A 21,417-nucleotide genomic window follows, 5' to 3' on the forward strand; every position below is an offset into this window, starting at 1 on the left:
GAGCCCTGGCGAGCATAAAATACTTCTTTCAAAAACATGTTTTAAATCTTACCGACCCAAAACTTTTTACATTAGTGTATGCTATGCCTACACTAGCTCTACATTTCAAGTATGCAACTTTTCAAGCCTGTGCATCAACTTTCTATGTTTTGGCTGCAGACATGCACCAGCAGAGCATACCAAAATGGAAATACCCGTCTTTTCTAGCCAGTTTAGCATGTTTTCTCACTCATGATATTTACCAATGCTGTTAAAACCAAAGCTCACATGTTAAATTAGCCTGTCAGAGAGGTTCGCTGAGCTGTGGCGACTCACTGCTTATTTTTCTTCTACTCGTCTAACTATAATTCTAGTCATGTCTTAACTAGCCACATGTTCTTGTTTTAGATGATCTATTTTCACAGTCATCTACCACAACCCAGTGTCCAGAATCTGATACTGCTTTCCTTCAAGTGCAGGCCCTGATCACCACAGTGTAGACACATGGATTCAACTGTGTTTCATCACAAAGGAAAGCTTAACAAAGGCATGTTCATCACCTCTGTCACACTGGCTCTACAACCGTGGGAACATACACTGTACAGCAAATTCCTTTTCAAGAACGCAGGCTCCAAAATAATTATATCTATCATAAGCAGGAGAACAACAATCAGCATATTTTAAAATCTTTGCTTTGATTGTTTACTTGTCATTGACAGGCAGAGAAGAACACTTTCTTTTTCTGGAGGCAGTAACATAAGTTAAATATGTCTCCCTGCAACTTTTTAAAGATACATAAAAGTACCTATTATGGTAGATCATACACACATAGCAGACAAACATGACTACACCCACTTTTACTTACAGTGACAATATATGGTCATGTCTGTCATCAGTTCACTAAAAGATATGGAACTGGAATCCAGTCAGGCTTGAAATGTTTGACTCCAAGAAAAAACAAACAACATGAAAAAAAGTGTCCTTTTCACAGATTTACAAGTGTATGCAAATGCTAGAACATTGTTAATGCCACATCCCATCTCTATTGTGTACTTATTAATGTAAAGGTTGAGCTAATAATTTTATTAAAGTTACCCGATAATATTATTTAAGAATTTTTTTAGGGAAATAATGATCCAATTACACTGCAGTTCACGGTAAGATTATTGAAAGAAATCTCACCAAGGCTGCATATATATCTGAATACAAAAATACAGTAAAAAACTGAAATACTATAAAATATTACTACATTTTAAAATAACTATTTTCAGTTATAATGCATTTTAAAATGTTCCTCTGATGGCAAAGCTGAATTTTCAGCATGATTACTCAGGTCTTCGGTGTCACATAATCATTCAGAAATCAATCTAATATGCTGCTTTGATCCTCCATAAACATTTTTATAAATGTTGAAAATGGTTTTGCTGCTTAATATTTTTGAGGAAACTGTGAAAATTTTTTCAAGATTCTTTAATTAATAGAAAGTTCAAAAGAATAGCATTTGTAAGACATTGAAATCTTTGTTTTTACGGCCATTTCTGATGAATTGAATGAAACCCTGCTGTATTTCTTTAAAAAAAATTGTACTAAACCCAAACTTTTGCACTGTAGTTTACTTTGATATCATATTGGGACATATCAAGCATTAGTACAGCGTAAGTAGTTGTCAACGCCAAGGCCAAATTATGAATGACGTTTTCTAAATGGCCACACTGATTCCTAGAAAGTTACCACATCATAGACCCTTTTCACATTTCTGGGTTTCTTAGAAGCTGAAGTCGTCATAGTTGGGTTAATTTTTATAGCAGTGAATGAGAGAATACATTAAATATATTTTTTGGGTGCCCATTTGCTCAAATAGCAAAAGAAAAACTCCACAATAGTGATTTCACAACTTTCAAAAAGAGGGAAAATATTTAGCGAGATTGATAACGGCAGTGAAAAGAGAGAAGATGATCATTTCACCATCACTCCCATAGACGCTGTATGGAGACACCCTCACAGCAGCGGTAACTTTTTTTTTTTGTAATTTGATGCAAAAGTAATACAATACAAAGTATTAGTGTTATAAATGTACATACATTTAAAAAATAGATAAACAAAAAACTTTGCAGGATTTACGATATATTTACGATAAAATCTATGAAAAGGGTCTATTGCATCTGATTTCACTCATTTCTGAAAATTCTATGATTCAGACACATTTAGCAAATGATTAACAAATGATTCACAAACATTCAGCTATCACGCTTCTTTCCACTGAATTAGGAGTTGACTTGAATTCCTGCACATGCATTTGCTCAATAGTCTTTCAAAACACTCAATCAGTGTCAGTCAGAAAATTATGACATCTACAGACTGTCACACATATGTGAGAGGTGCATAAAAACTTACTGGTCTAAAAGTTGATCATATTTGGCTTGGGAATCTCTTTCTGCGTTCAATGCTCTGTCTTTCTCAATGACAGCATTATCTCGGGTTTCACGAAGGTTTCTGAAAGATGAACAAACACATTTCCTGAAACAAAACTGTACAATATGTAGCACAGGATAAAGTTAAGTGACCCAAAAATGAAAATTAGCCCATGCTTTACTCACCCTCAAGCCATCCTAGGTGTATATGACATTCTTATTTTAGACTAATACAATCAGAGTTATATAACAAAATGTCCTGGCTCTTCCAAGCTTTATAATGGCAGCCCAAAATTTGAAGCCCAAAAAAGTGCATCCATCCATTATAAAAGTAATTCACTCGGCTCTGGGGGATTAATAAAGGCCTTCTGAAGATAATTGATGGGTTTTTGTAAAAAAAAAATCCATATCCATATCTAGGACGTAGCGTAGGTGTTTGAACCGAGAGAGGCGTTACACTTTCTTCATAGAACATGGAAGGCGGTCCGCCGGAAGCTATATATTTTATTTGATAAAGGTTTAAATATGGATATTTTATCTTACACAAACCCATCGATTGGCTTCAGAAGGCCTTAATTAACCACCAGAAGCCGTGTGGATTACTTTTATAATGGATGGATGCACTTTTTTGGGCTTCAAATTTTGGGCTGCCATTTACAGCCATTATAAAGCTTGGATTAGCCAGGACATTTTGTAATATAACTGATTGTATTCATCTGAAAGTAGAATGTCATATACACCTAGGATGACTTGAGGGTGAGTAAATTATGGGATAATTTTCATTTTTGGGTGAACTATCCCTTTCAGTGTGCTTTATAACCTTGACATTTGAAACCATATAATATCATGAACTTCCATTACCTGTATTATTACATATAATACAATACATTGTCTCCACTGCCACTTTTTTTCTGTATAATTTACAGAATGTGAATTACATTTTTGTCTGACTACACCAATATTTTGCCGCTGAGAAGTGGTAGAAATCCACTTTTATGCCACTTTTACAGTTACACAGATATTAAAGTCCCACAAAAGTGTGGAAATAATAGCTATGTTTACATGGACACCTTTTGTTTCAATTGGAATGAATTCATTCTGATTCTGCATTCGGTCTTAAAGTGACAGAAGCCTAATTTTACTACTTCAGGCTGTGTCATTAATGTTAAGCAAACAACAAAAGACAAAGACAATCTCTCACTGCTCTTGAACGAATAACTTTTGTAGCTTTAAAAAGTATTAATCTATATTTAATGTATACAGTGAAGACTATGTAGTGATATTTGATTACTTTCCGTTGTAGGCTATTACTTAGCTGAATACCACTGTTAGTACATCTTCCTGAAAAACTTAAAGCACTGTTTATTTATTACATTTTTGTTCTGTTTTATTTATTTGTCCATTTTGTTTGTAATTAGTTTATTTGTTCTTATTGTATTGCTGGCTGTTTACTTATCTTCTGTAACTGTTTTGAGGACCTTTTACATAGCTACATTAGTTAACCTAGTATTAGTTTTGGCTGAAGTACCCTATCGATACTTGTGAAATTTTACTGACATCTAAAATAACTCATATAATGAAATAAGACTTTGATAATATCGCCCACCAATAATCATGTTAATTAATTGTGATTTCAATATTGACCAAAATAACCAAGCATTTTTAATCAAGCAGCCCTATTAGAAAATGATTTAGCACTATAAAAGCTCACTAAATCCAGCATCTAGTTGCATTTTAAGGCAACTGAGCTTTACATGCGAGCAGTAGCTGTGTGAGAAGACCAAATGTTCACTATAGACTGAAGTTTCAAAGATTGCAGCTAAGTAACCGGTTGTTTTTTTCCGTTTTTTTCCCTGTAACTGGATGCAAATGTTCAGATTATAAAACATAAAACATAAAACAATATTCAGACTTTTTAACATATGCATTCCCAGTCATTCATTATTACTAGACGGTTAAAATAATTAATTTATTAATTTAATAATTTTTATTTTAATCATTAAAACTATTTTATAGAGATTTCAGATTTCCAGGACTGGATTTTAAACTTCCCCTCACATTTCCAGGTTTTCCATCGTAAACAAGGATAGAAATCTGCTCAGAAGCATGAAGGCTTGCTCTCACCTGTTCTCTCTCTCATACATCTCTTTAGATGCCCTCTGCAGGTTCTCGATCTCATGACTGGTCTTCATTCGAATGCGCTCCAGTTCATCACGCAGTTTGTTTTCATACTCGGTCTTATAGTGATCTCTGGTGGAGGGATGCAAACAGCACAACTGTTACATTGTGATGACTACACAAAAAGGATGTGAGACATTAGAGTCTTAATGGATCTCAGCTGGAAAGAAAAGTATATTAAGATTCTTAAAAGGTTGCGTAATATTAGAGTCAGATCTGATACCAGACCGGACCTAGCCCATTTCTTCATATTACGCAACACTTCTTACTACAGACCAACTCTATATTGTTCAAATAACTGAACTGAATACATTTAGTTAAGAGTGGGAAAAAGTAAGCAGGAAGCACCATTCTCTGTTATACATTATTTATCATACATACCTAGAAGCAACATATTTTTCATAAGCATCTTCCCTGGCCTTCTTTGTGTCCTCAAGCTGGGTCTGCAGTCTGTCCAGACGGTCTTCTTGATGAGCACAGCGCACATTAAGCTCCATGTTCTGCTTATTTAGATATTCCTTGTCCTTCTGCATCAATGTTACAGACTGCAGCAGAGTGGCTACCTGCAGATGAAAAGGAAAAGGTGGCGAAAAAAAAGAGGTAACATAAGTAACAGAAGAAGAAAATTTAACGACAAACGGAATAATAGGGTGAGATTATAAACATCAGCTGATAAGTTGCTTGGCTAGTTAGCAGAAGTGAGCTGGTTACAAACTATGTAACCTTGTTACTGGATACACACAGATCAGGCATAACATTATGACCACTGACAGGTGAAGATAATAACACTGATCATCTCTTCATCACAGCATCTGTTAATGGGTGGGATATATTAGGTTAGGTTAGGGTTAGGTTAGGTTAGGTTAGGTTAGGTTACTTTATTGATACCCGCAGGTAAATTTGTTTTGCAGTATGATGACATAATGAGTAAAAGGCATCCGTAACTAACAAAAAACAAACAAAACAAAAAAAAGGGAAAAAAATAATAATAATAATAATAAAAATAATAATTATTATTATTATTACATGATACATGTGCTCAAGGCTCCACCACTCAAGACTTAGTATATAAACCTGTACCTTCATATACAAATACACATCCCTACATATCTACATATACCTATACCTATATAAACATACATAGACAGAAAAAACCCTATTTATTATTCAACACTGTTAAAACTGCAGGAATAAAGCTGCTTTTATACCGCTTTGTTCTGCATCTTGGGACTAAAAACCTCCATCCAGAGGGAAGAAGCTTAAACTCACTGTGCAAAGGGTGGGAGTCATCATTTAAAATAGAGGTAGCCATCCTCTGTAACTGTCTAGTATACAGGGATGCTGGATACAACTGTGACTCTCCAACCAACCGACTAGACCATTTAATGATCTGGTTTAAGGAATTTCTTGCTTTTAAGGATGTATGACCAAACCATGCCACCAAGGAAAAGGACAAAACACTGTAAATATTAGACAAAACACAAAATTCTATGCAGAAAGTGAAAATTTTGTTGTCAAAGTTTGTGTTAGAAGTTTTGACAAGGGGGCAAATTGTGATAGTTAGAAGACTGGGTCAGAGTATCTCCAAAACTGCAGCTCTTGTGGGGTGTTACCGGTCTGCAGTGGTCAGTATCTATCAAAACTGGTCAGAGCTAGGTCCGATTAAACAGACGAGCTACTGTAGCTCAAATTGCTCAGGAAGTTAATCCTGGTTCTGATAGCAAGGTGTCAGAATACACAGTGCATCACAGTTGTTATGTATACACTGATCAGGCATAACATTATTTCCTAATATTGTGTTGGTCCCCCCTTTGCTGCCAAAACAGCCCTCCACTAGTCCTTTAAGTCCTGTAAGTTGCAAGGTAGGGCCTCCATGGATCGGACTTGTTTGTTCGGCACATCCCACATATGCTCGATTGGATTGAGATCTGGGGAATCTGGAGGCCAAATCAACACCTCAAACTCGTTGTTGTTCTCCTCAAACCATTCCTGAACCATGAAAGGGTGTACATGGTCTGAACACTGCTTAAGTGGTGGTATGTGTCAAAGTAACATCTACTCGGATGGCAGGACCCAAGGTTTCCCAGCAGAACATTGTCCAAAGCATCACACTGCCTCCGCCGGCTTGCCTTCTTCCCATAGTGCACCTGGTGGTGCCATGTGTTACCCAGGTAAGCCACGCACACGCACCCGGCCATCCACGTGATGTAAAAGAAAGCTTGATTCATTAGACCAGGCCACCTTCTTTCATTGCTCCGTGGTCCAGTTCTGATGCTCACGGGCCCACTGTTGGTGCTTGCAGCGGTGGACAGGGGTCAGCATGGGCATCCTGACTGGTCTGCAGCTATGCAGCCCAATATGCAACAAACTGTGACGCACTGTGCATTCTGACACCTTTTTATCAGAACCAGCATTAAATTCTTGAGAAATTTGATCTACTGTAGCTCGTTTGTTTGATCTGACCACACGGGCCAGCCTTCGCTCTCCATATGAATCAATGAGCTTTGGCCGTCCATGACCCTGTCGCTGATTCAGCATTGTTCCTTCCTTGGACCACCTTTGATAGATACTGACCACCGCAGACCAGGAACACCCCACAAGAGCTGCAATTTTGGAGATACTCTGACCCAGTCGTCTAGCCATCACAATTTGGCCCTTGTCAAACCTGCTCAAATCCTTAAGCTTGCTCATTTTTCCTGCTTCTAACACATCAACTTTGAGGACAAAATGTTCACTTGCTGCCTAATATATCCCACCCACTAACAGGTGCCATGATGAAGAGATAAGGCCCGTTCACACCAAGAACGATAACTACAAAGATAACTATATTAGCATCCACACCAACGGACGATATTGTTCTGTTTATTCTAAACAGGTGCTTGTCTGTCGCTTTAAATGCTTGAGCTCGTTACAGCAAAATGGATTTATATATATAAACTGAAAATTGTTTCTTTTCCAATAACAAAACTGTCAGTGCCAGATGTCGATAATTTAAACAATAGGCCAATTAATTAATTGACCTAACTGACCTGCTGATCTGTCAGTAATCCTATGCGTGTTCAGACCACATTACCTCTTTATTTAGCTCATTCCTCTCTTTGGTCAGGGCAGTGTGTGTGAGGTCCAGTATTTCTAACTTCTTCCTTAACTCTCTCACCTCCGTTTCATACCCATCTCTCTCTCTGTGGACAACATATACGCAGACACAACCACAGTATTAAAGGACTGAATATTAACAATTCATACATCATTAAACTTTTATTCTAATCAGTTGATTATAATATTGCTTATAACCCAGCTGGGTCACCTGGAAGAGGGTGTATGATGTTGTAAGACCTTAAACAACCAATGATTTCAGGAACATCACTGAGGATGTGTCCAGCGGCATCAGAAGTTGTATGTGTACAACTCAAGAAACAAACACAACGCAGGATATTCCACTCACCGTTTGATTTTGTCATAGTTCTCTCGTTTGTAGTCTCCTTCCTGAATAAGTTGCTTGGTGTCAGCAAGTTCCAGCGTGAGTCTCTGACAGCGGATCTCCAGCTCGGAGCGCGCTCTCCTCTCGTCCTCATAACTCTGGTTGTGAAGAAGTGATGAATAATGTTCACATAATGTTTAGTAGTTGATGTGTAGGTGAGAGTGTATTTGTAAATGTATGTTGTAGAATGAATGTAGGGTTTGATTATTTTAATGTTGTTCTGGGATAAATGTTTGTTGTTTACATCAGTCTGTCCAGGGACTGCAAGGGCCCGTTCTTCGTACCTCGCTTAATACATCTAAGATGATTTGACAGACCCCAGATCTTTTAATCGTGATAACTGATCTCTGGCTAATTTGGTTCTTCAAACGAATTTGCGGATTGGATTAAAATAACTGGATTAAATGATCTAAGATCACTGCGCGTTCTTGTGTTCCCTGAAGAGGGCAGATGGATCGATACTCGAAACCACGATCAGCAATGCAGCGATTGGCTGGCGTCAAGACAGCAACGTAATGACATCATATAATTAAAAAGCCACCTGGCAAAAAAACTTGACAAATTACACAAAAAAAACCCACGAATTTCTGAACCTTTATAAGGAAACAGCCAAACGACCAAACCAACATAAAAGTTATAATAGATAAATTATAAATCAGGGCTCCAGACTAACTTTTTTCACTAGGAGCACAGTGGCCCCCAACTGAAAATTTTAGGGGCACAACCAGAAATTTTAGGGGCGTACACTGTAAATCAACATGCTAACCAAATCTACTAATTTCCACTGTATTACAAATAGGGATGGGTATCGTTAAGGTTTTAACGATATTACTACTCTTACCAATACTGCTTATCGATCCGGTACTTATCAGTTCTTTTTATTATACTGTATTTTTTTTTTTTTTTATGAAAAAAAAAAACATCATTAAGAACATAATTAACATGGCTTTATAATCTGAAAAGTAAAATATATATAGCAAAAGAAACAGCAATGTTTGAACAAAAATATAAAACATCTATTTGTAAATGGACCAGTGTGCAGGCATTCGGAAGGTCTGCTAACATTAATATTACAGTAAAGAACAAACCTACAAAGAAATCTGATAAAGTAATGAAATATAAAATAACACTGCATAGTTTTCACTGTATAAATTGATAGATTAATGTTTATAAAAGCTAAAGTTATTCATTCAAGAGATGTGAATATTTTCTATTTGCCTTTTGTTCGTTTCGAATTAATGGCTCAGTCGTCTGCAGGTTTATTAGACGCTGCCCCTTTAAGACCGAATGCAGAACTAAAAATATCATATTCTCCTATTTCTCCAAACTATTTACGCCCATTTTAGATATAAACTGTTACAGTAACTACTCTCCAATCCGGTCATTTTGACACAGGCTATTTGTTTATTTGATGGTTTAAATGCGCACACAAAGTCTAGTGAAAGTCGGTCCATCCATTTCGTAGCACACACGCATAAGCTGCCTTGAAGTTGGAAACAGCGTCTCTTGCGCGGATTATTGTGCATTTAATAGCTCTTTATTATCAAACACATCCCGCAGTTTAGCAACAGTAGAGACTGCAGTTTACAACAATCACTGATTCTGACATTTAGTTTAGGTTTAGGGAGAAATGACAGCTCAGCTGTGAAGGGAAGGATGAGCTCGACGGAACACGGCTATAGGAATAGTTTTACCTCATATCATCTTTTTATAATTCTTGGAAGCCGAAATTGAAAATAAATTTATTTTAATATCACAGCACATCCCTAAAGTTTAAGCAGACTAAACTTTTGTGTAGTTCTCTTGTCCATCGTCACTCATTAAGCTGACTGTGGTGTTGTGTTCGCTGTAGCTCCACGTGAGAGAGAGAGAGAGAGAGAGAGAGAGAGAGAGAGAGAGAGAGAGAGAGAGAGAGAGAGAGAGAGAGAGAGAGAGAGAGAGAGAGAGAGAGAGAGAGAGAGAGAGAGAGAGAGAGAGAGAGAGAGAGAGAGAGAGAGAGAGAGAGAGAGAGAGAGAGAGAGAGAGAGAGAGAGAGAGAGAGAGAGAGAGAGCTTTCTCTCTCTTCTGGATTGCGAATAGCAAAAATGCATCACGGACAAATAGTTTAATATTATCTCATATAGAAACGGCTGGGAAAGATAGAATTTGACAGATATAACGTCTATCAATTATAAATAGTAAGTGTATTTTCTTAATTTCTCCAGTATGACAGCAGGCAAATTTACTGGTCGCACATGTGCAACTGGATGTAAAATTCAGTCGCACACTCTCAAATTTTAGTCGCAAAATGCGACCATTTGGTCGCAGTCTGGAGCCCTGTAAATGTTTTTTTTTTTAACATGATTACCAATTATTTATATTCAAGATTTTATACAGTATTTGTACACCCTTTACATTTTTATTTCAATGTTGTAATTTAATTTTTAATTCAATTTGAAGCAGATTTGTAACGTGACAGTATTCAAGTTTCTTATGGGTCAAGATCAAATTATCAAATTATCCTCTCTTACGCTGCATCAAGCCACTCCCACAATATCCGTGATCACTTAATGCACGGCTCAGATTAACTGTACAACATGTGTGTAAACCAATAAAAATAAAATTATATAAAATAATTATTCCATCACAAATAAATCGCTCAATCAAGTGGCTGTCTATAGTATTATACACAACATTATACATTCTCATATACATATACAATATAACATTTTTATATTATTATTTAAAATTATTATTATTGCCCCTGGTTCAGTAATGCACTCTTGTAATAAAGTAGCAGTGGATGGGACAGATTTTAAGTATCACCTCAAGATGCAATATAATCCTGTTTACATGAAATAAGCCTGCTCCGAGCAGGTTTAAGCTTACGGACCTGTTACTATGACAACAAGTCCAGGATGAGCTTCGAAGAACCAAACAATCCGAGATCATGTCAAATCGTCAACAATCAAATCCAGCTAACTGAGTTAGCGAGGTACGAAGAACGGGCCCCAGGTGTAAATTAGCACAAGTGCTACAGCCTGGTAAAATGCATCTCTCCTTTTTAAGGTTTAATGTATATTTTACACTGTCCCTGTTTAAATAAATGAAATGAATGTCAATAAGAAATAAACAGTATAATAATTAAACATTTTCCACAGCTGTCTGGAATTATTGATTCTGCGATCATACCAACGCAAGCTAGAATAGCAAATCAGGATAGTTGTCATCTTGCAACTCAAAACTGTTAAAAGGGGTCATGAATTGGGAAATCTAATTTCCTTGATCTTTTGACATATAAGGAGGTAATATTCTGTAAGTTTCAGAAATCAAAACTTTCTCGTTTTCAACAAAAACAGCTTTTATTGAAAGCACAGAAAATTACTCGTTTCAGATTTTGTCACATAATAGGGATGGTATCGAGAACCGGTTCCAAATGTCCAAGAACCGGTGATTTGGTAAGAAACGTGCATTTCGATTCCACTTATCGGTTCCTGTGTGCACATTTTAATGTGATGTTAAACCATTCAAGCGCAAAAGGTTTACACGCTGTTTTCTGTGCTGCAGTGCACACACATCCAAGAATGCGTGCGCACAGAACAGCTTATCATAGTGATGAAATAAGTTCTCTTCCTTGTCTTTTTGCACATGAACGGACAAATACACACAAAAATATGTAAAAATATTTTTATAAAAACAGTGTTGCAGTGTTATTTTACATTTGATCAGTTTCTGTACCTGAATAGCTGAAAATGTTTTTATTTCAATCATATATTTGTTCAGTTGTATTTATTTGTGCAATTGCTACTTTGTTTATTTGTTCTTTTTTAATTACTGAGTGTTTACTTGTCTTTAACAATGCTTGAAATGTATATTAGTTAGGCTAGTTGTTTTTGCTATGGTATTCTTAAACCACAGGCAAAAGTTCCTTGTGCAAGTGTTCTTTAGCCCGTTGATTTTTGTTCATGGTATTCAGATACAATGAAATGTTCTACAATAAGACTTAGAATAAATGTGAATGATATTTAAGGTTTTTTTTTACCTTATTGGAATCAAAATTAGGAATCGATAAGAATCGGAATCGTTAAAGCAAACCGCAGTCAAACTGAATAGTTGTGATTCGCTGTTCTTTCCTTTGCTTCAGCATTTATGGGTTTAATGCATTGTATTATCGGATACAGAAGAAAGCATGTAGAGAATGTTGCATTTGTTGTTATGATCGAAGCCATTTGCTGTAATTCTGAATAAAAGCTTCTGACATCTTCTGTTTTGTCATCAGTAAGACATTACAACACGTTTCATGTTATTTAAAACACAACACTGCAAATGACAATGTATATGTTTTTCACTTTATCGAAATTAAGGAACTATGGATAGCCTATATGTACGACAGTGTGACAAACAATTCATAATTCCATTTACACGAAAAACTGTATGTCATCCTTTGTCAAATATGACTGTGGTAACTCCAAGTACTTACTTATTTTAATATGCAAAACTGTTACCCAATTATAGCAGTGGGCGTTTACTTCCAAGTCTTGAATGCCTGGCTATCAAAACTGAGTGTTCGAAAGGGAGTTCAAAAACAGGATAGAAAAGAGCTTATTACTTTTAAATTAGTATGTTTTTTTATGTAAAATCTTAATCAAATTAACAAAAAATGCAGTTAAATGAGTTGAAGTGGACTAAAGGATGAAGAAGTCCTGAATATATCTCCAGAAAGAAGTCTTCCGTTTTCACCAAATGAAACATACCGGTATGCATGGATGATCATTCACAATAAGTTCTATATTATACATTTAGGAAAAAAAGGTTTCATTTGGACTTTAAGACTTAAGTTTTAAAAATGGTATCCAAAAAGGGAAGAAAATATTTTTCACACACCTCCATTAGTGATCTAATTTGGTTGCGGTGACTGTCCATATCCTCGGTCAGGTTAGCCTTTTTCACCTGTAGCTCAGTCGCAAGAGTCCTCAGAGGGGTCACAACCTCATAGAACCGAATCTATATAAAGAAAACATACATGTACACAAACACACACACACACACACACACGCACGTATTATAGCTTTTAAATATCCTCGGCCCACAAGTTTGTTAATGGGAGGAACCAACAGCACCCATAAATATATCTAAAAATCTTCATTTCCAACAGTTTATAACTCAGTGCTCACCGCCACATATTCAGGGATGGTGAGTTTGTCCTCAGGCAGGTCCTTCAGCTCAATGTACTTCTCCTCAGACAGCTCCAGGTCCCTCAAGCTCCTGCGGAGATCACCTGCTCGATCACACAGCTGACTGTTTGTCTCTTCCAGCTGCTTCTGTCTGAGCATGATGGTGTCCATCTCCTGCTTCCTCAGGGCTTGCTGCTTCCTGCATAAGCAGAAGCCAAATAGGCTTTATGCTGAATGTCACATGAACCAACAGGACAACAGGTCTCATTGCCTCTGCTTGTTGGAGAAAGTGTTAACGGCAGCACAAACAGGTGGTGATATCTATGGACTTTTAAGATAATCAGCTAACCTAGGTAGTTCTTTATATTGTTGCCGTTTTATTTTAATATCTAAATGTTAGTGAGGAGAAAAAAATATTTTTTTTTTTGCATATACACTGTCTGGACATCGGTTGTGCTCATCTTTGCTCGCTCTTTTAAAAGTTTCTTGAGTAAAACAGCTCTATATTTAACGAAGCACTTACAAAAGACCTAAACCGTAAGCGAATCAACCTGTTTTACAGAATGTGGAAGTTTGTTGCGTATATCCCTCATTAAACTCTATAAAGCCAGCTATATCATATTTGCTACTAATGCCTCTAAATGACTAACTTGATCAAAACTTTGCTGAAAAACCTGACCTCGGCTCTCTGATTGATTATTGATTACTGATTATTAGCAAGTAAAAAGGCCTTTTAGTATAAAAGCCTCATGGTACATGTTTTTGCTGTGAAGTCTTTAATGATTTTTTAATAAAGTAAATGCAAGATTTTTTTATATATATATATTGTTATTAATATTTCAAGATATATACTTACCTGACTGTAGCAACTTAGATTAATGCGATTATCCATGTGTGATTTTTTTTTAAATTGTGTTAAAATGGTGATGATGTAGGATACAACAGGCTTTTGAGGAATGTTTATTTGTACATCTTTCAATCATCATTGATTTCTTTTACTTCTATATTTTGTCTTCAATAAACGGTTACATTTCCCTAAAAACATTTTTGTCCAAGACAGGGTATTATTATTAAATAATCTTAAATTATAATTATACAGTTGCACTCAAAATTATTCAACCCCTTGCAAGGTTCTATGAAAGATTTTTTGAAAACAATTCAACAAAGGAATCAGTAAACTATTATAGAAAGATTATTAATACACATTAGAGTGATTCTGAGAATATACAAAATTATTCAACCCCTAAAATTTAAATTGTGCACATTTTTAAAATTTAAAAACGCTGTCTCTAAGTGCTTAGAAGCTTCTGGACACCTCTCTTCTACAATCTTGGCCCATTCATCGCTTGAATACATATATTGATATACAGTATATTGATATTTCTGAAAGAAGTCTCTTAGGATCACCAAGGCTGTATTTATTTGATCAAACATATTATAAATTATTACAATTTAAAATAACAGTTTTCTGTTTAATATGTTTTAAAATATAGTATAATTTATATGATGATAAATCTGAATTTTCAGCATCATTACTCCAGTATTCAGTGTCACATGATCCTTATATATTAAAGAAGTGGTTCACTTTAAAATGAAAACTAGCCCATGATTTACTCCCCCCTCAAGCCATCCTAGGTGTATATGACATTCTTCTTTCAGACGAACACAATCAGAGTTATATTGAAAATATCCTGATGCTTCCAAGAGAAATACTCAAGGCGGTCTGGTGGAAGCTAGATATTTTACTTTATAAAGTTTTAAATATGGATATTTTTCTTACCATACCCCATTGATTTGCTTCAGAAGGCCTTTATTAACCCCCGGGAGCCGTGTGGAGTAAGTGAGGGATGGATGCACTTTTTTGAGATTCAAACTCAATGGACCCTGACATAACTCTGATTGTGTTCATCAGAAAGAAGAAAGTCATATACACCTAGGATGGCTTGAGGGAGAGTACATCATGGGTTAATTTTCAATTTAAAGTGAACTACTTCTTTAAAAAAGAAAACAGCTATTTTAAAGTGTAATAATAATTCACAATATTTACTGTATTTTTATCTTTTTTTTTAACTGTATGTAAATGTACCTGTTTTCATCCTGCTGTAGTTTGAGCTGGCTGTCCAGACGCAGAGTGAGCACCTGTTTTTGATGGAGAGCATCATTCAGCCTTTCCTCCAGCTCTTCTATCTAAATTATTGTGAAAATAATAATGTTAACACTCACAGGTAAACAAACAAGGGTCAAATACTCCTCAAATACTTTTCAATGTAAAAAAAAACGCATTTTGTGTATTTATTTTTTATTAATCCACCATTACCTTGGTAAGGTGGTCCACTTTCAGGTTGTCCATGAGTAGATTTTTCTGTGACAGCTCTATCTTCAGTTTTTGAAGGTTATGAAGCAGCTGTTTTCTTTCCAGAAGCTGTTTTGTGACCTTTCCTGCCCCATCTTTCTCATCCGAAGACGATATGTCCTCTGTGGGGACTGTTGTCTCCAGACTGATGTCCTCAGACTCGATGGAGCTGGAGATGTTTGCCGTTGCGTCCTTTGGCTTCTTGGGTGGCATATCGACAAATATCCAGTCAACGCGTCCTTACAGACTTGGCATGTCAGGAAAGAAGACTGTTCCTCAAAGCTGGTTTTAAAACTGGGAAATGTGGATTATTAGTAGTCAAGTGTCAGGACAGGAGATCAGAAGCTCAAGGAAAGAATTAACGGATAAGGCGCTGGTCACTAAGACAGTTGGGCAAATTCGGTTATTTTAGGTTAACAACCTGACCTTCGTAGCCTCATGACAAGAAAAACACGAAAAAAGTTTAAATGTATGTGAAAGCTGAAAAAAAAGTGTTTTATGATTATTTATCATACCGACTGTTTAAGCGTCCCGCCGCCCATAGAAACAACAACGGATGACAACAGAGAAGAGAAGTGAAGTTTGCGTTAAAGAGCGTCTCTTCAGAAACCCTTATGATACAAAATAACGCGCCACCTATAGGATTCCGCCTGAACAGAACTCTTATTTTGAAATTCAGCTCAAATTCCAAACCGGAAATAAGAGATTTGTTCATTCTGTCGTAGCATATTTCTGGGTTTGTGAACAAATAAATGTCTGTTTTTATTATTTTTCTAACACGATAATTTGGCGATGTCTAATCAAAACATTGGACCAGCTCTGCCACCGACGTTGGGAAAAAGCAACAATGATGATTCAGATGAAGAAGGTGCAAGTATGTTTACACATGCACGTTGTAGTAGCTGCTTTGTAAACTTCATTTTTTTATTATTATTTTGCAAATGCATAACAAGGCTGGCTGCATTTGTTTCTGTCAATATTGTTTTGCAAAAACGATTAGGTCATTCAATTCTTTAGTTTAGATCTGAGTGCAAATAATTACACAATAAATAATAAATGATAATAATTCCAGTCATAGGTCCAGCTTTGCCTCCACTGTATAAAGCTTCAGAGTCATCAAGTTCATGTGAGGACAGTGATCAGGAGGAGGTCGTGTTCAAGAGAGCCAAATACTCATCATCTGGGAACCGGCCTTCTTTAAAGTATGGTAGTTATTAAGTATGTTTTTTCTTGTCTCTTAGGGATTCATAGCTAATGAAGTGTTTGGTCAAAAATTAACCACTTTCAATGTATCCATGTATAGCCTAAATGTATCCAAGTAGTATAATGCCTACTGTATCATATTTCAGAATTTCTAATCTTTGTAAATTATGTTAATATATAAGTATTGAATATTATACAACCGGCTTCTGAGGAATGTTTATTTGCACATCTCTTATTCGTCATTATATTGCATTGCATTCTATGTTTTGTCCCACACAATTAAAACTACTGAGCTTTGATCAGGAAACTAAGCACTTAAGGATATACAACTGATATTTAAATGCAGTCTCATAGTGTTACAAAAAAAAAATTTACATTACAAGCTATCAACATTTCATCTTACTTTTTGGCCATGTAAATAACAAAAACTACACTAAATTGTATAATGTTGCTCAGAAATGTTCTTTCTCAAGTGTGGACATAGGTCATAAAAGCCTGATGTATCAAATATGATACAAAACATAAAATACAAATAAAGATAATTTCCTTAATATTTTGTCTAAAGGTTCAATACAGTGTTATATTAAAACAACTGTCTATTATTTAATGTCAGGCTTTACAGGGTCATTTTGTCTTGCAGAAAAATGTATTTGCTCTTACTTTTACTTGTGTGATTCTTTAACAGCAACAGAGGCATCGTGAAAGATGAGATGGATATAAAGCAAACCGATAAGCATGATGATGAGGAGGAGGAGGAGGAGGAGGAGGATGATGGTTTCTTTGGTCCAGCGCTTCCCCCAGGATATCAAAAGCGAGACAAGTCACCAGAAGAGTAATAAACACTATTACTACGTTAATAGTATCACACATGGTCATTTATATAGCAATTTCAGCATCCCAATCGATCGAAGTCTTGAATGAATTACATTTTGCATCTCCAGGCCACCTTTACTAGGACCTGCACTCCCTCCAGGATTCAAAAAACAAGATCATGAGGAAGATGAAGATGGCAATGGTGCAAAAGATGATACCAGAGGGGTTTTAGGACCAGCTCTACCCCCAGAATATCGGAAGCAAGACAAATCTCCTGAACGGTAAGAGGAACTAAACGGTTGGTAGTATCACACACTGTTATATTTATTCTAATTTTACGCCTAAATGTAAATGTTGATTGAATTAATTTTAGTTTTTTGGCTTTTCCAGCAGGCCAGCTGCAATAGGACCTGCTCTACCTCCAGGCTTTAATAAACAAGATGAAGATGAAGATGAAGAGGGGGAAAAAGAAGATGCCAGTGGATTTTCAGGACCAGCTCTACCACCAGGTTATACTCCAGATTTGTCAAGCAGTGAAGAAGATGATGATTATGTTATTGGACCAATGCCATCAAAAGGACCGTCCCAGGCCTCCGTGGCATTGGACATTGAAAGAAGAGCTCAAAGAATGAAAGACAAACTTACAGGAGTGGATGTAAGTGCATTTCTATGTAGCTTTTTTCTCCATTAATTCAGCTAGTACAGCTGAATATATTTTTAATAATAATTATAAAAATGTATTAGAAGTAGTAGCCAGTGTTATTCATATACTACTTTCTGTTTTCATTTTAATTTTAATATTTTATTTGAGTATTTTTGTTAAATGATTTTGTCTTTTTAGTTTTAAATAATATTACGATTTAGGTTTAATTAGATTTTTATTTAGTTTTTATTTTATTTTAATTCTTCAACTTAAACTAAATGAAAATTAGAAATGTTGCCTTGGCAACTAACTGAAATAATATAATAATATTTTCTGTCTAATATTTCTATATTATTTTATTTAATCTTTATTTCAATTAACAAACAAAGTAAAAATAGTAATACTTTTAATAGTTTAAGTTATCGATATTAACCCTGATAGTAGTAGCATTTACTTTTTCTAGTTCTATTTTGTATTATTTCAATTTTTTTCTATTTCATATATATGTATATGTATGTATATGTGTTTTCCGCAGTACTTGTACAACATCAATGAAGAGGCTGATTAATTTGTTTTAACACTCAATGTTCATTTATTCTCTGACTCGGGACTCTTCTTTTGTTAGACTGGCCCAGAAGTGATCTCCAGAGAGAGCTGGATGACAGAGTTGCCTCCTGAGTTGCAGCATGTGGGCCTGGAAGCACGGACCTTTAAGAAAAGATCAGGCCCTGAAAACAAAGACCGCACAATCTGGACGGACACTCCCGCTGACCGTGAGCGGAAAGCTAGGGTGAGTTAGCGATTCAGATGTGCAATGTGGAGATTGTTGTGTGGATACTTACTGTAGATTTACCAATGATATCATTTATGATTTTGCAGATGATTTTTTTTTTTTTTACATTGGGATTGTTTGGAAATTCCCTTCTTGTTTGTCTTTCTTAGGAGCGACGAGAGGCTAAGGAAAAAGGTGAATCCACCAAGGATGATGGGCCTCGTCTGCCTCAGAAAGAGCTTGAGATGGCTGAGAAAGTGTCAAAATATAATGTAAGTTATTTTCAGTTAAATACAACTTTAAAGTCTTCATGAAATCAAAATCGATCTTATTTACTTTGTTAGCACACATTACAGTTCTTAGGGTGAACAATTAATCCGTGCAAGTTAATACACAGAAAGAAATGGTTTGCCGTGGTAATCTTTAATCGAAATCTGAAAAGAAACTTCCGGTCTGGAATGGCGTTCCCTTTCTGATGATGGCAGTTTGACGGCTTGGGTTTTAATATCCTTAACCACTCCCCTCCAACCGTTAGTCTGCTATGAGCGTGAGATGGAGAGGAGGAGCGCTGAAGTAAAAGTAGAGAAGAGAAGTTTATCCATTTAGGGCTACTGAAACATTACGGCGCAAAATGGTGACTTCACTGTAAGGGGACCTGTGGTGTATGTAGATAGAAATGGATCATTCTAAGGTAATAAAAACATAACAGTTTATTATGTAAGGTCTTTATACTCCACTGAAAACATAGTTATGCATATATTATATTGCATTTCTGCCAATAGATCCTCATAAATACTACACACTGCACCTTTAAAATGTATTACAAATGTGGAAAACAGCTTATAAATCTTTTTTGTTTTCTGTGATGGGTTCGTGGATAGAATATACAGTTTGTACAATATAAAAACCATTATGTGTGTCTTAATTTATTTATTGTAAATAGTATATTATTCACAGATAGGTAAATGGACCACTATCCATTTAGTGATGCCAAAAGTTTAGTGATGCAACCCCCTTTGCTTTCAAGTTTGCTAACTGAAACTAAAACTATTAATTTAGGTAATTAAAACTAAAATAATATAAAAATTTAAAAAAAAACTTATACAAATGACACAATTACTAAAACTTTAACTACAATTAAAATGAAAACAGAAAATCTAAAAATAAAAAATAATTAAATCCATAATCATATCTAAATGATACTAAAATAGCAGTGGCTCTTGGTCCCCTGTTTGAGAACCAGGGATCTAGGGGAAATTTTATATCAGATAATATCCGAATTGGAGTAGCTCACTCTAATGGGCCTTTTGAATGGACTACACCTTTAGTGTGCTAGATGCAGAGTTGTTACTGCTTGAGTATAAAAACATTTGTCTCAAAATGCCATCTCTTTTTAGGAGTCCAAGCGAGGTGAATCTCTCATTAGTCTGCACACTAAGAAGATGAAGAGAAAAGCTGAGGAGGATGCTAACAAGCCTGTGGAGAGAAGACCTTTCGACAGAGACATGGACCTCCAAGTCAATCGCTTTGATGAGGCTCAGAAAAAAGCTTTGCTCAAGAAGTCAGAAGAGCTCAACACCCGCTTTTCACACAGCAAAGACCGCATGTTCCTATGAGGGACATTAAACGCATTCATCTGATGTTGTCAAGAACGTTGAGACGTACTGGGCTGGAATCTTTGAAACATTATCATCATCAAAATATTATGGGTCATGTTGATAATTATATGTAAAATTGGAGGACTGACTGTTCCTCTGCAATTTGCTTTTTATATACCAATGTCTAATTGTAAGAGATAATGCATTAAAATAATCAGTGATTTTTGTGGCTTATAAAAAAACAATTTAAATTAAAAAGTACTTTAGTATTGGTGTTCATGTTCAGTGATATCCTGTCCTATCATTCCACTGAATAATGGTAATAATAATACGTTTTATGTTTTGGGGTCATGTATTGTTCACCAGTGTGTATTTTCCTATATGTTTAGAATATGTCAAGTTCAGGTCATATTTCAACCCAAAATTAAAAGAAAGATTTTATATTTTGCTTAAAGAAAATGATTATTACCTTAGAACCATTAAAACGTTTTGTATTGCGTCATTGTTTTTGTCTCATTATTATACAGTTTTTACCCCAAATTATTGTGAACTTAATGCAAAAAAAGTCTCATTATCATAACTGAATGCAAAACCATCACACTTTTACTATAATGTTACAGTATTATTATATTACAGTAATGACAGTCACCATTCATATATAGTTGTGCTGCAATGCAAATAATCTTACCCCTGGTTTCACAGACAAGGCTTAAGCTAGTCCCAGACTAAAATGCATGTTTGAGCTTTTTTAACTGAAAGTAACTTGCACTGACTATCTTAAAATATGTCAATGCCATTGATTTTTCACAAGATGCACACAATGTTTTTTTTTT

The 21,417-nt window shown here is 35.6% G+C and overlaps 2 protein-coding genes across 8 annotated transcripts in view; one reads left to right on the forward strand and one right to left on the reverse strand.

Moving 5' to 3' along the window:
* pibf1 (progesterone immunomodulatory binding factor 1) overlaps window positions 1-16,132 on the reverse strand; it is a 46,569-nt gene extending 30,437 nt beyond the window's left edge. Inside the window, exons 1-10 of one of the 2 annotated variants that reach the window (XM_079813451.1) lie at window positions 16,071-16,129; window positions 15,520-15,849; window positions 15,289-15,389; window positions 13,203-13,401; window positions 12,913-13,032; window positions 8,014-8,147; window positions 7,642-7,750; window positions 4,950-5,131; window positions 4,515-4,640; window positions 2,374-2,472 (exon numbers count right to left, since the gene is read on the reverse strand). In XM_079813451.1, coding sequence (XP_079669577.1) covers window positions 2,374-2,472; window positions 4,515-4,640; window positions 4,950-5,131; window positions 7,642-7,750; window positions 8,014-8,147; window positions 12,913-13,032; window positions 13,203-13,401; window positions 15,289-15,389; window positions 15,520-15,768 — 1,319 coding nt within the window. In that variant the 5' untranslated portion in view covers window positions 15,769-15,849; window positions 16,071-16,129. Of the gene's footprint in view, window positions 1-2,373; window positions 2,473-4,514; window positions 4,641-4,949; window positions 5,132-7,641; window positions 7,751-8,013; window positions 8,148-12,912; window positions 13,033-13,202; window positions 13,402-15,288; window positions 15,390-15,519 lie in introns of both variants that reach the window. The other variant, XM_079813450.1, reaches the window with a different exon arrangement.
* A 112-nt stretch (window positions 16,133-16,244) lies between these two features.
* gpalpp1 (GPALPP motifs containing 1) lies at window positions 16,245-21,085 on the forward strand. Of its 6 annotated transcripts, none has more exons than XM_079813454.1 (8): window positions 16,245-16,429; window positions 16,628-16,757; window positions 17,444-17,590; window positions 17,700-17,852; window positions 17,962-18,226; window positions 18,840-19,004; window positions 19,157-19,258; window positions 20,384-21,085. In XM_079813454.1, exons 1-8 carry the CDS (start codon window positions 16,348-16,350, stop codon window positions 20,600-20,602), a joined length of 1,263 nt encoding a protein of 420 aa, XP_079669580.1. In that variant the 5' UTR covers window positions 16,245-16,347; the 3' UTR covers window positions 20,603-21,085. The 6 variants fall into 6 exon arrangements, with proteins under 6 accessions (XP_079669580.1, XP_079669582.1, XP_079669585.1 ...); XM_079813456.1 differs by having other exon boundaries at window positions 16,247-16,423; XM_079813459.1 differs by having other exon boundaries at window positions 16,250-16,429; window positions 16,628-16,773.
* Window positions 21,086-21,417: the final 332 nt, after the last annotated feature.

The sequence above is a fragment of the Gobio gobio genome (assembly GCF_949357685.1).
Source record: "Gobio gobio genome assembly, chromosome: 3".
Lineage (NCBI taxonomy): Eukaryota > Metazoa > Chordata > Actinopteri > Cypriniformes > Gobionidae > Gobio > Gobio gobio.

What these genes read in the sequence shown, in the direction of transcription:
- gpalpp1 (XM_079813454.1), top strand. Translation starts at nt 16,348, where the DNA reads ATGTCTAATCAAAACATTGGACCAGCTCTGCCACCGACGTTGGGAAAA. An exon ending in TTCAGATGAAGAAGGTGCAA is followed by an intron (nt 16,430 to 16,627) that starts GTATGTTTACAC and finishes TAATAATTCCAG; the next exon opens with TCATAGGTCCAGCTTTGCCT. An exon ending in CGAGACAAGTCACCAGAAGA is followed by an intron (nt 17,591 to 17,699) that starts GTAATAAACACT and finishes TTGCATCTCCAG; the next exon opens with GCCACCTTTACTAGGACCTG.